General features: G+C 41.1%; 1 protein-coding gene across 1 annotated transcript; it reads right to left on the bottom strand.

Moving 5' to 3' along the window:
* Window positions 1–608: 608 nt before the first annotated feature.
* LOC148666443 (uncharacterized) lies at window positions 609–11,199 on the bottom strand. Its single transcript, XM_088631713.1, has 2 exons — window positions 10,579–11,199; window positions 609–3,084 (listed from the first exon to the last, which is right to left on the bottom strand). The coding sequence occupies exons 1-2, from the start codon at window positions 10,964–10,966 to the stop codon at window positions 1,283–1,285; spliced, it is 2,190 nt and encodes a 729-aa protein (XP_088487839.1). The 5' UTR covers window positions 10,967–11,199; the 3' UTR covers window positions 609–1,282.
* Window positions 11,200–17,803: the final 6,604 nt, after the last annotated feature.

Below are 17,803 nucleotides of genomic sequence, written 5' to 3'. Positions count from 1 at the left end.
TAAAGCTTTGCCAATCTTTTTATAACCTTCTCCAGCTTTTCTCCTCCTAACAACTTCATCTCAAAGCTCCACAGGTAGCTCCTTGGTCTTCATGACAGCAGGACTGATCTGATCTTCTGTTTTAGTTGTGAGACCGCACAGTCAGTGATATTTATCATACAGTTTATCAAGCAATTGAACACCAGTGAAGATAAAATGAACAGAGGTGTACCTTGTTAACATATTTAGTGTGATCTCTCAAGATAATTGACCCAAATTAGGTTGTTAAAACAAAGGGCGTGAATACTTAATTAAGTAATTTTCCATTTTTATTTTTGATAGATGTCTTCAGAATTATAAATATTTAATTTCATTTTAACATTAAAGAGAATTGCTTCTACAGGAGTGGAAAACTTTCTTTGAAAAATGTGAAAAATGATTTAATTTGACTTTGCAACACAGCAGAACGAGACATAAACAATGGGGCATGAATACTTTCTGAAGGCACTGTATATATTGCTTGTCTTGTTTAAAAAATAGTTTGCATTGAAAAAATAACATAAAAATATGGAATTATTACTAATGGTGCCAAGATAGATTTTCTTATTAAAAGAGATTCATACAATATCTTATCCTTTATTAATTACCATTTATTGTATAAATATTTATTGTATTTGATATATATCCTCTCTGGGGGAAAATACACTTTAGATTGTGCAACAAAGACTTTGAGCTTTTTTGTAGAATCAGATGTGTGACTTTTATTTTCCTTAAGAGTGACAGTTAAGGATCCTAACCTGTTTTATACATATTTCTTGCTTAACATGGTAAGTTAAAAGCTGTTACACAATTACAGGCCTATCCAATGAAAACAGTCTTAATTGCAAATTAAACAGGACTAAACTTAATTTCTAAATTGAACTGAATTCCTTTATAGTCTTGGAATGTTAATTCAATTTAGACCTCATTTATTTTAAAATTGAATAAAACTAAAAAAAAATATTATACACATAAATTAAACTCTGTGACAAGAACTATTTCTGTTTTAGTCAACTGTAAATAAGAGTATAGTCAAAATTTAATTGACCAGATGAACTCAAAAGTGGGTGACTACAAAGTGACTATGACTAATTGACATTTTGGGAACAAGTAAAGGTTTGTTCCATCCTGAAAAGAGAAGAAAATAAACGTTTCAGCTGTGGAGCCTTCTTCAGATGTCACATGCTGACGCATCTTCCTACTTGATCTAAAAGACATTTTAGTTGAAATGACTAAGATTATGATTAAATAAAAAACCTGGTGATTAAATTGGTGTTTTTAAGTCACCTGACTGGATAAAACTCTTCCCGCACTGACTGCAGCTGAACGGTCTCTCTCCTGTGTGAATGCGCTGGTGGGTTATTAAGTTATTTGACCGACCAAAATTCTTCCCACACTGACTGCAGCTGAATGGTCTCTCTCCTGTGTGAATAAGCTGGTGTGATTGTAAGTGGCTTTTCAGACTAAAACTTCTCCCACACTGACTGCAGCTGAATGGTCTATCTCCTGTGTGAGTCCGTTGGTGGGCTCTTAAGGTACTTGAATGATTAAAACTCTTCCCACACTGACTGCAGCTGAATGGTCTCTCTCCTGTGTGAATCAGCTGGTGTGATTGTAAGTGGCTTTTCAGACTAAAACTCTTCCCACACTGACTGCACCTGAATGGTCTCTCTCCTGTGTGAATGCGCTGGTGGACTTTTAAGCTACTTGACTGACTAAAACTCTTCCCACACTGACTGCAGCTGAACGGTCTCTCTCCTGTGTGAATGCGCTGGTGGATTATTAAGTTATTTGACTGACTAAAATTCTTCCCACACTGACTGCAGCTGAATGGTCTCTCTCCTGTGTGAATAAGCTGGTGTGATTGTAAGTGGCTTTTCAGACTAAAACTTCTCCCACACTGACTGCAGCTGAATGGTCTCTCTCCTGTGTGAGTCCGCTGGTGGGCTCTTAAGTTACTTGAATGATTAAAACTCTTCCCACACTGACTGCAGCTGAATGGTCTATCTCCTGTGTGAGTCCGTTGGTGGGCTCTTAAGTTACTTGAATGATTAAAACTCTTCCCACACTGACTGCAGCTGAAAGGTCTCTCTCCTGTGTGAAGGTGCTGATAGGGCTTTGAAATGCTAGACTGACAGAAACGCTGCTTCTCCCTGTGCCATAATATCAGTTTGCCCACTCCATCTGAGCAAGGCCTTGAGTGATTCTTCCTCATCCCCTGATCGTGCTGGGGTCTCTTATTCTGCAAATGCTCCATGAAATGGCCTTGCTCTGTGTGCTGAAACTGAGCTGTGTTTTCTCCACCGTGTCCTTCAGTGTGCTGCTCAGCAGTGTGAATCATCTGGGGCTCCTTCTCCAGCTCTCTGAAACTAAAACCATCCAGTTCATTCAGTTGTTCCTCTCTTTGCCCAAGAACAGACATAGACTCTAGTTCATTAAAACTTTCAACAATTTTCTCAGTAACCAGATTATTAAACCTGTGTGTAAAGTCATCAGATACTAAGGGATCATATGATTGTTTTAGACTCTGCAATGATAGTCTCTCCACTTGAACAGAACAAGGCCTAATTATTATCAAGCCCTGTAGGAGCTGCTGTTGCTCCTTCCTGTACTGACTCTTCTCAGTGTGCTGTGACTCAGTACTGTTCTCTTCACCAGGTACATCAGTCTGCTGCTCTGCAGGGTCAATCAACTTGGGATCCATATCCCGCTCTGTAAGATTTAAAACATCCAGTTCTTCACTGTGCTCTTGTACAGAGACACAGCCCAGTTCATTACAACCTTGTGTAATATTGATTGTGTCCAGATTATTCATCTTCTCTGTAAATTCATCACATACTAAGAACCCAGGTGTCTCACTCTCAGGCTCTGTCTTCATCATGGGTACAGAGTCCAGATCCTTGACACTCTGTCTGCTCTTTGTGTGCTGCTCACTGGATTTCTCTTTCCCTTCTGTGGCAGTGAGCTCTGTCTCCTGCATCAGACTGGAGCCCCACTCCTCCTCACTGTGCTGCTGTTCAAGAAGAGCCCTTTCCCCAGCGTCGGAGAGAACACTGGCCTCTGAGCCTGTAAACACAGGACAAGAAAACAAGACCTCTATAATAATAATAAAAAACTATTTTAAATAGCTTCTCAAAGCGTTTTATAGAATGACAACAACAAAAAATACACAATATAAGCACGATGAGAATACACAGTTAGAGGAGACAGTAGATGGTGGTACTAAGTACAGTAGGAGCAGAGGGGTAAAGAACAGTTAAATAAAGGCTCTTCTGAAGAAGAAGGTTTTGAGTCTGGATTTGAAGGAGTTTAGAGAAGGCGACTCTCCGATATCCTTAGGGAGAGAGTTCCAGAGCTTGGGGGCAGAACAGGAGAAGGCCCTGTCACTCCTAGAGTGTAGAGGGGCTTGGGGGACAGTAAGGAGAGCAGAATTAGAACAGTGAAGGTTGTGAGGTGGGGAGTAGGGTGATAACTCAGACAGGTACCGAGCCATGGAGAGCCTTATAGGTGAGCAGGAGGATTGTTAAGTCGACAGGAAACTTGACAGGAAGCCAGTGCAAGGACTCCAGGATAGGAGTAATGTGAACACTTGCACTAGACCTGGTCAGGATTCTGGCTGCCGAATTGTGGACATACTGGAGTTTGTTCAGTGGGGATTTAGAAACCCCAGGGAGTAGAGCGTTACAGTAGTCGATTCAAGATTAGACAACACTTTTCAGCCACAGTTAGTGATAACATAGGGCGTAGTCGAGCAATATTTCTGAGGTGAATGAAAGATGTTTTGACAACATGATGCACATGTGGGTCGAATGTCAAATATCATCCCCAAGTTTTTCAATTTAGACTGAAGCTCAAGTACAGGACCATCTACAGATAAGGTTACAGCATTGGTTTTACAAAGTTAATGGGTGGTGCCAATAAGCATGACTTTAGTCTTTTAACAGTTAAGATGAATGAAATTGTGAGTAATCCAAGTTTTTATATCGGAGATGCAACTAAATAGAATAGAGACAACCACATCAGCGTCAGGTTTGGTATGGATGTATATTTGAGTATCATCAGCATAGTAGTGATAGCTGAGGCCATGTGATCTTAAAAGCTTTAAACTACACACATGCGTACTAGTACACTCACAATCAATTTGGGTTGTTTTAACATAGCGGAATAAGTGGGTATAAAGGGGGTGTTCTGATTTATCTTTGTCAGACGCCTAACTACCATGTAAAAAGTAAGTCTACTGTAATAATATCACTATTACATTACATTAACATTAACACTGCACTCAGAAAGAGAGGGGTTAATACAGACACACTGACTGGACACTACAGTACATTAACACTGCACTGAGAGAGAGGACTTTATACAGACACGGACAAACTGGAAATAACAGCATATTAACACTGCACTGAGAGAGGGGTAAATACAGACACACTGACTGGACACTACAGCACATAAACACTGCACTGAAAGGGGTTAATAGAAAAATGCTGACTGGACACTATAGTTCATTAACACTGCACTGAGAGAGGGGGTTTTATACAGACATGGACAAACTGGAAATTACAGCATATAAACACTGCACTGAGAGAGAGGGGTAAATAGATACATACTGACTGGACACTGCAGCATATTAGCACTGTACTGAAAGGGGTTAATATAGACATGCTGACTGTACACTACAGTACAATAACACTGCACTGAGACAGAAGGCCTAATACAGACACGGACAAACTGGAAATTACAGCATATTAACACTGCACTAACAGAGGGGTTAACAGACACGCTGACTGGACACTATAGTACATTAACACTGCACTGAGAGAGAGGGGTTAATACAGACACTTTCTGGACACAACAGTACATTAACACTGCATTGACAGACACAGTGACTGCACATTACAGTACTTTAAAACTGCACAGAGAGAGGCGGGTTAATACACACAGACTGCCTGGACACTACAGTACTTTAACACTACACTGAGACAAAGGCATTTATACAGACACGGACACATATCTGACAGTAAAAGAAAAAGAAAAAGAAAGTAAAAGAAAAGTACATTAACACTACACATAGAGAGAAGGGTTCATACAGACACACTGACTGGACACTCCAGTACATGAACACTGCACTGAGAGAGAGAGGGGGGGGTTAATACAACACACACTGACTGGACACTACAGTACATTAACACTGCACTGAGAGAAAGGGGTTCATACAGACTGACTGGACACTACAGTGCATTCACACCGCAATCAGAGAAATGGGTTAATAAAGACACACTGACTGCACACAACAGGATATTAACACTGCACTGAGAGAGAGAGAGGAGCTAATACAGACACACTGCATTAATATTCAAGAGGAGTTAATACAGACAGACCCTGGAGAAACGGTAAAACTTAAACCAATTAAAATAGTTTTTATATACACAATCATTAGTATACATATAAAAATTTAGACCAATACAACGTAAATACAATATTTATAAATGTTGTTTCCTAATGACGTTGGAGTACAAATTGATTCAGTGAAACAATTGTTGAATGTGAACGAGGTTTTTTCAGCACCATAACCGGACAAAACAGTTCAGTTTCCAGTAAAGAATCCTGTTGCTACAGATGCAGCCATTCAAAATACGCGGGCGATACCGCATTATTTTGCAGTGCGCTTTACGCAGTCTACCGGGAGTTACTGTAAATTTTCCTATAATACCGTAAGTAAAATAATAGTATCCAGATCTTCCGCAAGGTGGAGCTAATAAAGCTCAACCTCTCATGTTTGAGCTGTCGCCATCAAAGTCTTTAACAAAGATATTACTAATAGTATTAATAATGAATGACCATGGACAAGCTGTAAACTCAAAGTATTGCCCTGGTCCACATTCTTTTTTTCATTGACCGTCTTTGTAAAAGTAACACCACAGCATTTCGCAATCACGCATTTGTTTCCAATCATGCAAAGTACAGTAATTTTTGAGAATCGATTCACCATGCCTTTCACATGCTAATAAAAGAGATTGATTTCGGAACATAAACATATTACTGTATGCAAACTGTACTGTGTACAGTATGTATATGTATATTTAATGTCTTTACTGTGCCCGTTTAAGTATTGAATATTTATATGGAATTTTACCACTGAAGGGAAATCTTAGTAGCTGAGCATAAAAAGAATAGGAGCATACTGTAACGCGTGTGAAGGCCATAAACGATATTAATTTTGGAACTTAAACATACAGTATATGGCTGGTCTCGGTACTTTAAAGAAAAAATACACACCAGTATTCCATTTCTCCCTAAACATTTTAAGCATCAAAGTCTTTAACTAACGTGATACCGGAGTCAACAAGCATACTTTTAGAATTTGATTAAAAGGGAATATAATATGGAATCGTGTATCTAAAGAAATTAATAACGATATAATTATATTCATGTACCGCAACACAAGAATAGTACACGCTGTACATTGTCTGTTGATAATGTTTCTGTAGTGCTTTTTCAGCACTCTGCATACGACCTTGCCGGTGGTGCAGTGGGTTAGGTTCCTGACTCCCATGTCACACAGCCTGTGATCGAATCCCGCTGGAGCCATGAATTTCCTTTAACAAACATTTCTTCGAAAAAATGAAACGTTTCCCTGAGTCAGAGATTAAATAAAACCTCACTCGCACCAAACAAATTTATATTTCTAAATATCACAACATGATCAAATTTAAGTCATTTTAATAACAATGAGAAGTCACCTAGGCGTTACAATATAAACATTTATATTGATTTAAATCACTTTTTGATTTAAATCGCAAACGCGGGTTTAAGTATGTGGTTTTTGATTCACAATCAGACAAATGCAACATAAATTGATATCTTTGTCTTCTAAGTATCTTAATAAACTTTCAGCATAGCTTTCTCCCCGTTTAGATTTATTTTTCTTGGGATCTTGGGATCAAACGTGGAAAGATTAGATTGTAATCGTTTTTATTTTTTAAATACATTTCAGAAAAGTGTAATCTATACTAAAAAGCTGTACACCACCTGCTATAAAGGTACATATTTTAATACTTTCGGGTTCGGATAGGACAGACACAGGAACTCAGACTTGCGGAGTTAAAGCCTTGATTTTATATATCACCTTTAAAAGTGGCATCTCAAAGCAAAGTAAATACCCAACACTGATTGTACCCATCTGTCATGCTAATAAAGCACCTTGAATTGAATTGAATTGAGGGAGAGAGGGGGGGAGGGCGAGCCAGAGAGCCAGGACAGACAGGCAAATAAGATACACTCCAAAGACATTCACAACAGCGACATATCTTAACGTTTTCACATATAGTTAAGTTATTACTTGGTTTTGCAATGAAATACAATATTGTTGTTGTTGCTGTTATTGCTGTTTTTATCCTGTAAAGCGTTTTGAGAAGCCACCTTTAAAGGCGATATATAAAAGCGCTGATTCTTATGGAATGTGTTCCGTCCGGGGATTCAAAATTTTTTTTTTTATTATTTTTAATCGCGTATCTAAGGAAATAGCAGTATAACCTTATTCATGCACAAACAGTGGCATATTACATTATTAATTTGGGTGTCTCCTCTTGCCAAAAAGCTCTAAATTGCATTTTGAGTGCGGTTTTTGACTTTTTTTAAATTGCAACCCATAAATAAAGCTGATACTGTTTAGACTTTGAATTATTTTAAACTGTATTACAGCAGCACAATGGACAATGCAACGTAAATTGCAAAAATGCACTTGGAATCTGTCCAAACCCTACTTTGTCAGGCATTTTCTTTTACTGCAACGGACATAAAAACTCCCTTGCTTTTAACAGAGTGTTTCATAATTTCTAACTATGAAAATTAGTTAAACTGTGACACTTATCATTCAACCAGAGCTCAAAATATCACAAGGATCCCCAAGAGCACAGCAAAGACTGTATTAAAAGTATCGCGTATCTAAAGAAATTAATAAGATATAATTATATTCGTGTACTGCGACAGGGCTGTGTAGGGCTGTTTCACCTCTCTCTTCATGTGACTATTCAAAAGCCATTTAGCAAAGAGGGGATGAAAAGAGTGACAAACTAGTATACTTTAGATCTTTTTTTCTGAACCGGGGAAAATCTGATCATGTTTCTCTATAACAATAATAAAAAACATTGCCACACCCGGACTGTTAAACCATTAATTAACTGCATTAATTACAGAAATCGAGTTCCTGCTCTTTGCAGACGACCTGGTCCTCCTGTCGCCCACAGAACAGAGGCTGCGGCAGAACCTGGCACTGCTGGAGCAGCACTGTCAGACCTGGGCGCTGACAGTCAATCTGGACAAGACCAGAGTTATAGTTTTCCAGAAAAAAAGCCAGACCTCAGGGAAACAGGTACAAATTCACACTTAACAACAACACATTAACACCAAACAACGGGAGCAGGGCCGAATTAAAACAATAACAACAATAGTGTTAGGCTGGGCAAACGATTTTTTTATAGAAATACAAAATGAGATATAATGATGTGTTCCGGCTTAGACATTAACGAGTACAACCCCCCTCTCTGCGGGAGTGCTGGCTGTGATGAATTAAACCGGTTTCACAGGTATTTTCAAAGTAGAAGGGGGTGAGATTTCCAGCGAAAGACACCCCCCCTCCAAAACCAAGGAAGTACAGTACTTACTAGTTAAGAAAGCTAGGCTCCTCAATGAAATCGCTTTAACATGCTAATGCGTTGGTGTAACAGTCCGGGCGTGGCAAGCTTCTAATGTCAGCTCGACTCGATTGGAAGACAATAAACATATTCTAGCCCTAAATGAATTAATAGCAAACATGGTTTACATAAAATACATTTTTCCAAGAAAGTTTATAATAATACGATCTATAGTTGAAATCTGAGCCTAAATAAAAAGAAAAAGCATTTTCAGAGAGCAATTACGCTGTGTTTATGTAGAATAAGTGATTAGGTTTATGAGCAATCTAATTACTTATTCGTTTAAAACGCTATATAAAATAAAGTTTATTATTAATTTGCTGGACAGAGTGTTGAACATTATTATGGATAAGACAAAGATAACGATCCTGATCAGTTTAGAAATCTGTGTACCGCCTCGCGGTGGCTTGTGGGTTTGTACCGCGCATTTTGAATGGCTGCATCTGTAGATACATACTGACTGGACACTACAGGACATTAACACTGTACTGAGAGAAAGAGGTGAATACAGACACATTGATTGACTGGACACTACAGTACATTAACACTAGACTGAGACAGGGGGCTTATACAGACATGGACAAACTGGAATTTAGAGCATACTACCACTTCACTGAGAGATGAGTTAATACAGACACTGATTAGACACTACAGGGCATAAAGTCTGCACTGAGAGAGAAGGGTGAATACAGACACATTGACTGCACAATACAGTACATTAACACTGCATGGAGAGAGGCGGGATAATACAGACACCGACTTGACACTACAGGACATTAACACTTCACTGAGAGAGAGGGGTTAATAGATACATAATGACTGGACACTACAGTTTATTAACACTGCACTGAGAGAGGGGTTAAACACAGACTGACTGGACACTATAGGACATTAACACTGCAATCAAAGAAAGGGGTTAATACAGACACACTGACTGCACACAACAGGATAATAACACTGCACTGAGAAGAGGGGGATTAATACAAACACACTGACTGCACACTACAGGTAATTAACACTGCACTGAGTGAGAGGTTAATACAGACACTTTCTGGACACTACAGTACATTAACACTGCATTGAGAAAGAGAGAGATTAATAGAGACACACTGCACATTACAGTACTTTACTCTGCACAGAGAGAGGTGTGTTAATACATACACACTGACTGGACACTACAGTACATTAACACTGCCCTGAGAGAGAGGGGTTAATACAGACACACTGACTGACTGGACACTACAGTGCATTAACACTGTACTGAGAGAGAGGGATTCATACAGACACACTTACTGCACAGTACTGTATATAAACAATGCACTTAGAGAGAGAGAGGGGTTAATACAGACACACTGGATTAATATTCCAGAGGAGTCAATACAGACACAGACCCTGGACGACAGTAATACTTAAACCAATCAAATAATGTTTATATACACAATCATTAGTATACTTATAAAAATTTAGACCAATACAACGTAAATACAATATTTATAAATGTTGTTTCCTAATGACGTTGGAGTACAAATTGATTCAGTGAAACAATTGTTGAATGTGAACGAGGTGTTTTCAGCACCGTAACCGGACAAAGTTCAGTTTCCAGTAAAGAATCCCGTTGCTACATCACACAAGTCTTTCCCACGTCGCTATGCATCTCTCCACTATATTCTCACCTCTTTCGGAAAGTATTTGATGACAGTTTGATACTTTATTAGAACGCGTACTGATAATGAGAATCTTTACTATTGTGAGATGTTTTCTTTAAAATAAAGTTTGTTGTTTAAAAAAATCTCACTATTGAGTTAGTTATAGACACTGGTTTTTAACACACACACACTGACTTCATACAAGTCACCACACTGACCTGAGAGCTGCAGTTCCGTGTCCATTTCTTCTTTTATTTCTGCAGTGACTTCACAGAGAAGCGTATGTCCAACATGATCTGTCTGTCCCTGATCTCCTCCTGCTCCCGAAGCCTTCTCCCACAGCTGCAGTCTCCACTTCAGGCTCTCGTTTTCCTTCTTCAGATGCGCCATTTCACTCCCGACACTGTCCTCCACACACTGTGTGATTTTAAACACGGCACGTCTCACCAGGACCTGGGAGACGCTGCGGAGTTTGTATTGAAACTCGTCCTCAGAGTCAGAAATCCTGTTTCCAAAAACTTCTGACATTTCATACACGATCGATTTGAGCAAAACCTGCATGAACGAGTCAAGCTGGGTTTGCAGATTTAACAAGCACTCCGCCATCCTTCTTCAGAGTCGATCAGAAACAAAGGCTGACTTGCGATGTTTAAACAGAACTGCTTCTTTATTTTTATTCTTCACAGATTCTATTGTCAGGGCTGTGCTCTGTTCAAGCATAAACACAGTTGACAAGATGCTACGTTTTCAGAAACTGAAGTTATTAAAAAAAACAACTTTCTTCTTTATAGAAAGAAAATCATTCAAGCACCCACGGGTATGCTGTGTAGCGCCGTGTGATGACGTCATTCGTTAGCGCGGCCGCGGCTTCAAAACAACCGAGAAGCGGAGCTGAGAAAGAGGAGTTTCTGCAGACGGATATAAACTTAACTGCACCTCATAGCGCCACCTAGTCAAGAGGAGTGAATCACCTGCGACTTGCACCGTTCGTAAGTGAATTTTGTGAAACGGAACAGATTTATTGTTTTGCCCTACCACAACGAAAACGTCTCCCTTTGCAGGTTTTTGGTTAAAGAAAAAAAATGCTGTCATATTCTTCCCAGCTGGCAGTATTTATTCTGCACCATAAGCAAAATTTGTATTTCATATTTCGCAAATTGTATGCATTTCTCGAAAAACACGTTGTCCCAAGAAAGGAAATAAATACTTCCATTAACAAAATCAAGCCATATGTGATTGTCCTTAATGATACATTCTGTATGACAAGACAGGAAGAAACGCACCTCAGGATTCCAGACACAGGATCTCCTGTTTATTGAGAGAAGTTTTAACCATCTGTCAGTTTTCATGTCCAAGGAGCTCAATTTGCATTCCATGTACAACAGCGTGTCCTCTACACCCGCCACTGAAGCACAGCACAGGCTCAGCATCTTGACATCTCCCTAACAGAGACACGCAGAGACCTTTTGGTGGGCAGTGGCTCAAAAGTGGAGAAGAGACAATTTCTGGAGCAGGATTAAGTTGTTAAGTTGGAGTATTCTGGACACAAATCAGTGCCCGCTTGTATTTCTGTGTTTTTTTTTTAATTTTACAGAAAGTTTAAATGTGACTTTTAAGGCATTATAATTCACAACCTTGGCAAAAAATGGTTGTCCATAATTGTTGATTATGTTTGATTATGTTTGAACAGACAAAATATGACAACCCCTCTACTGAGCATATACTTTATTTTCCTGATGTAACAGATCTTAACAAGAGGGCAAAGTAAATAAAATAATTAGCATCTAATTACATGCAATACCAAATGCAATCTCTTTCCATCTTAAGAGCAAGGGTTCACATGATACATCAATTCAATTTTTTTTTCCCAAAAAAGTGTGTATTGTGGGACAAATAATCAGGAAGTCGCTATAAATTATCATCTGGTACCAATTTATTTATGTATATCAGAATCAATGATGCTCCAGGAGATGCTGGAACTCACAATCTCAACATGACTCTGCTGTATAAGTATGCTGACCTATTGCACCACCGGAGCAGCGTGAGTCCCTCTCCTCACACAGACTGACGCTGCACAAACAGGGTGAAACAAGCAGGGTTTTGGCTGTAGATCCATCTCCACATGAGGGAAGGGGACAGTAATACAGCAAGGAAAAGACAGGAGAAGACACAAAAAGAAATGTGCTCACTGCAAAGGAGGAAGGAAAGATGTGCTCAGACACATAAAACAGATTGGTGGATAATTTGAAGCGACTTTTTTATTGTCAATCAGCACACGGATTTCCCTTCATCTGTCTTCCTGTGGAGGACATGACGGGAAAGGGAGAGGACATGAGGCTCATGTACAGGGGGATCATGAGGTGTGTCAGGGTGAATGGTTCCCTCACGATATTCTTTCCCGTGACCAGGTAAATGTGGCAGAGTTGTCCTCTGTCTGCCCTGCTCTACTCCTCAGTGGCTGAGCCCTTGGGCCTGGCGATTCTCAGGAAGGAGCGGGTGCACGGGTTGCCTTGCCTGGGGGCGCTGCCACCTCACTGATCTATTAATATGCCAACGACACCATAGGTGGTGCAGGCCTACTGCACTGCCTCGGGCACCAGGGTAAACCTGGAGAAGTCTGAGATCATGCCGGTGGGGAGGGCAGACACTGCCCCGCTCCTTGGATACCCCTTCAAGGTGGAGACGGGTCACCTTAAGGTCCTCGCAGTCTATATTGGTATTGATGAGTAGGCCACTGGGCTCCTCCTGTGGAAGGAAAAGCTTGTTAAGATGAGGGTCAGACTTGGCAGGTGGAGATGCAAGTCCCTGACCTCGAAGGGAAGGGTCTTATTGGTCAAAATGCTGTGCCTGTCCCTCTTGTGGTACCTTCTATCTGTGATGCCTCTTCCCTAGAGGATTGAGAGAGAGATTCAACAGCTGGTGGTGGGCTCTGTTTGGAGAGGGGACCCTCCACAGGTCACCTACAACACCCTTATTGGAGAAGTCTCCATGGGTGGGCTGGGGCTGTCTGATATCGGCCTGAAGATGAAGAGCATCCTTAACACGGATAATCATAGCATCTCTATGGGACGTCACCTCAAGACCTGCAGGGGTGTAGGGTGGGAGTCTCTCTTGATGAGGCTGACTCTGGAGCTGGTGGAACACCTGCCCCACTTTTACAGGGAAGTCTTGCTGGCATGGGGGGAGTTCATGTCTCCTACATGCCGAAGATGAGAGCCCCGCTGCTTGAGCAGCCTCTGTTCCTCAACCATCCGGCTCAGGTCTCGATGGCGTAGATGTTTCTATGAGGCTGAATTGTCTAAGTTCAGGGATCTTCTTTACGAAATAAAGGACGGCTTTCTACCTGCTCAAGCTATTGTCGACACTGTGCGGGAGGTTGACGATGAGCTGTCTGGCAGTTAGATCCGCCAGGACTTTGAGCAGCTCAAGCTCAGCCTCCTGGACAGCTGGGTGGAGAAGCTGTGACCGGTGCATGGCTCAGGGAGATGACAGTGAAGTGGGGGGACCATGGGGTAAGCCTCCTGGGGTGCACCACCAGCGTGTTCCACAGGCTGATTGTGGCAAAGCAGTTCAGGGCACCGGTCTTGGAGGTGATTTGGGGAAAAATCTTCCCCCACTTCGAGCCGGCGTGGCTGTGGGCATGTCTGAAGCTGCCTTTCCTTTCCCAGAGGTTGAAGCAGCTCGACAATTTCATCCAACATAATTGCATTTTATGAAAATGGTGCTGCAGCACCTTCTGTATGTCTGTTGTGTCCCATGGCTTGTGAGAAGAAGAGAAAGACCCCTATCTCTTTTGCCTTCCTGCATTGTTTCTGGTTTGTAAAATAACTGTTTTTGACATCAGCTTCTCCGGTGCTGTTAGAAATAAATATAAATAGGTATGTGGAATTTTAACAAATCTGGTGTTTGAATCAATTAAGGGGTGGCTCCATCTGCTTTGTAGTTATAAAAAAATAATAAAAAATGTTAGTGAAGCTTGATATGAGGGTATTCTGTGTTTTTACGAGTTGGGTACTTAATAGACTTTTGGGTTTGGATTTTGAATCATTATTGTCATGCTCAGGGTGGGACCAGCTTCTTTCTTCATAGAAATGTTTACACACTATAAACAAGTAAACCATGTACACTCAGGAAAATTTCTCATCTAATCTATTTTGATCTTACAGAAGATTGATATTATTGATATATTATCTTATCTGTATTATTGATAGAGCTCATGTATTTGTTGTAGAGTATTTATATTCTTGAGAGATCAACTGTACAACTGTAGTATTAACAGGGACTCTGCATTAAATACTATCTCCATTTTTTTAACTGCTTCAATTCAGAGTAGCGGGGTAGGCAGAGCCTATCCCAGCATTAAATGGGCACAAGACAGGATACGCCCTGAATGGGACACTACAGACACACATTCACACCAGGGCTGGTTTTCCCAGAAGCTAATTAACTAAACTCAAGCGAACAATGGTACATGCACATACCAAGGGAGCAGATAGAACGCCAGGAACTGAACCAGCAATGCTAACCACTGCACTGCCTTGTCACCCTGACAGAGATTTAATATAGAATAATCCACAACACAAGTCATTGATCTCCCTTCTTCCTTTATTTCTTATCTACACTCTGGTTTATCGATTCTCTCTTCCTAGTGTAGTGACTCCTTTCCTCTTGATTCTCAACTTTATTTCAGTATTTTTTTTCAGATCCCTTCTTCTCTTCATTCTAGTCTGGTGAGAAGTCAGGCTCCAAACAATACCTTGAGCAGTTTTTGCAATTTAAAATAATAATAATAATAATTAATTCTGCTTCCTCTACTAATGATATCACTCCTGCTGCTGCTTACAACAGTAAATTCCCCCCCTTATGTTTATAGTACTGATGACACTGCTAGTGCTCTGAATAATATCACAACTGTTTCTACTGCTGCTCCTGCTAAACCTACAGTCTGGACATACCTAGAGGCTGCTCTTCTCCTCCTTCACCTGAGCTTTCATTTGTCTCTTCTTTTTCTCCACTTCCCATCTCCTCTTCTCCACCTCCTGCTTCATCTGTTCCATCTCCTTCTATACAGTGTGTCCAATAAGAGTCTGTCCAGTTGAGACTATACAGTGTATCTAGTAAGAGTCTGTCCAGATGAGTTTATACAGTGTGTCCAATAAAAGCCTGTACAGGTGACGCCACACAAGGACAGAGGTTCTGTTCACTTCTCACCTGTCTCTGAGTCTCAGGAACTCTGAAGTTCCTCAAAGGAGGGGGCTCCTCCAGGGGTTGATGGGGGCGGCATGGCACAGTCACCAGGGGTTTCTCTGAGCTCAGATGATTGAGGAGGGAGGGCCCAGGGGCGCCGAGGTCCAGGAGAGGGAGGGATGAACATCTTGTTTTCTTTAACAGCCTCACCCATCTGGATCGTGCGTCTCCTTGGCTGTGGAGACTGAAGACACACAGAAGACCTTTCTGTTCCTGCTGAGTCCCACAACAAGTCAGACTGTCCTAAGACTACTACAAAGAGAAAAAATTAACCTGCTATTCACAGACCTCAGCTACAGGGACTCCCAGGTTGTTCTGCAGGATGAGGTCGAGCTCTGCTGCAGACTAGCAGAAGCACTTGTCCACCTCAGAGAAGTGACACCTGACCTTCGTGTTTTCGAAGTAAGACTTCAGTGTCTCCTTCGCCTCCTCCTAGTCATCCTGCTTCATGATTCCTGTGCCCTGGAAGGGAAAATCCTAAGAAAATGGGGAGAGAGAATCAGGCAAGATGTCCTGACCATGTCTGCTGCCGTCAAACCAAACCTCCATTATCAGAGCTCTCGTTGTGTTGCCTGTTGTCTTCACTGTTTTAATTTTGGGATTTGGTAAAATTTCTTATCATATCCTCTGTTAAACTTCACTAACTCAGTACCAACTCTTGTACCAAAGAGAGAGAACAAAGACAGTGAATCATCATCATCATACCTCCACAGCGCCAGACAGGAGATGCAACCTAGGGGTGGAACTGTGGTATCTCTAAAGCCAAAAGAGAGGGGGAGGGGGGTCACCCCACTGTTAATAGAGCCAATAGAGAGAGAGAGAGACACCCCACTGTTAATAGAGCCATTAGAGAGAGGGGGAGTAACCCCACTGTTGCCATCGATGACCAAGAGTCTCACCACCCACTCTATGATGCCCCCTAGTGGTGATCTGTAAGCGGTGTGTTTTTCAGCCACCCACTTGAAATAACAGCAGGCTGGTGTCCCAGCCCAGCTCCTGTCTCTCTCCCCTTGGATCTGGGAGATTTCCAGGTTGAGTGGGGTGACGCAGGTATCTTGGAAAGCTGAGGGGGTCAGGAGAGTCACCCCAGCCCCTGTACCGCCCCGATACCACAGTGTAAGCTGGACAAGGGGAGGGGTTTCAGTGACTCACTAATCCCACATATGCTGCCTCCAATCCAAACTTGGCCAGGACTTCATCGTACAACTCCAGGCAGTCAAGCTGGATGGAAGACATCGCATTCTGAGCCCTGGGCCGCACCCGGCTCTCCTCAACCTAGAGTAGCCCCTCCAGTTCGACCCACAGGCCCTCCCCGAGCCACCACAGGGCAGCCGGGGCCTTACCTACACTCTTACCTACAGTTACACTATAACTAACACACAAATACGGCCAATATTACAACAGTAACACTGCAATTAAGGCTTACAGTATCATTATTACTAACAATAACACAAACTTAGCAGTACACTAATAATACCAATAATAACAATAATACTATCAAAAGAAATAACATGACAATGAGTCTTAATATTCTGACACTAACACTATGATTATCACTAATATTAACATGAATACTAGAATTAAAACCAAAATTAAAAGTAGCTCTATTATCACTAATTCTCACATGAATACTAGTATTCAGTAGTGCTATCATCATTAATACACACATACAGATGCAGCGGTACAAAGTGCGTGGTACACACACGTACCGGAGGTAATTGGCTACGACGTCATACATTGTGACGCTCGATGACGCGCGGTACCGCGGTATGTGATTGGTTGACCGACAGGGGCACTCGTGGTCCATTGGTCTGTCGTAGAAAGATTTACAGTAAACGTCTTTACTGTGCCCGTTGTAGTATTGAATATTCATATGGAATTTTACCACTGAAGGAAATCTTAGTAGCTGAGCATAAAAATAATAGGAGCATACTGTAACGCGCGTGAAGGCCATAAACAAAATTCATTTTGGAACATAAACATACAGTATATGGCTGGTCTTGGTACTTATAAGAAAAAATACACACCAGTATTCCATTTCTCCCTAAACATTTTAAGCATCGAAGTCTTTAACTAAAGAGATACCGGAGTCAACAAGCATACTTTTAGAATTTGATTAAAAGGGAATATAATATGGAATCGCGTATCTAAAGAAATTAATAAAGATATAATTATAGTCATGTACCGCAACACAAG

The sequence above is a fragment of the Lepisosteus platostomus genome, chromosome 5 (assembly GCF_059453375.1).
Source record: "Lepisosteus platostomus isolate fLepPlt1 chromosome 5, fLepPlt1.hap1, whole genome shotgun sequence".
Taxonomy (NCBI): domain Eukaryota; kingdom Metazoa; phylum Chordata; class Actinopteri; order Semionotiformes; family Lepisosteidae; genus Lepisosteus; species Lepisosteus platostomus.
Note: the sequence above shows the minus strand (reverse complement) of the source record. Positions and strands in the feature narration are given on the sequence as shown.

Excerpts from the sequence above, each read along its gene's own strand:
- LOC148666443 (XM_088631713.1), bottom strand. The coding sequence starts at position 10,966 with ATGGCGGAGTGCTTGTTAAATCTGCAAACCCAGCTTGACTCGTTCATG. Across the intron at positions 3,085-10,578 it reads CACGGAACTGCAGCTCTCAG|GCTCAGAGGCCAGTGTTCTC; the intron begins GTCAGTGTGGTG and ends CTGTGTTTACAG.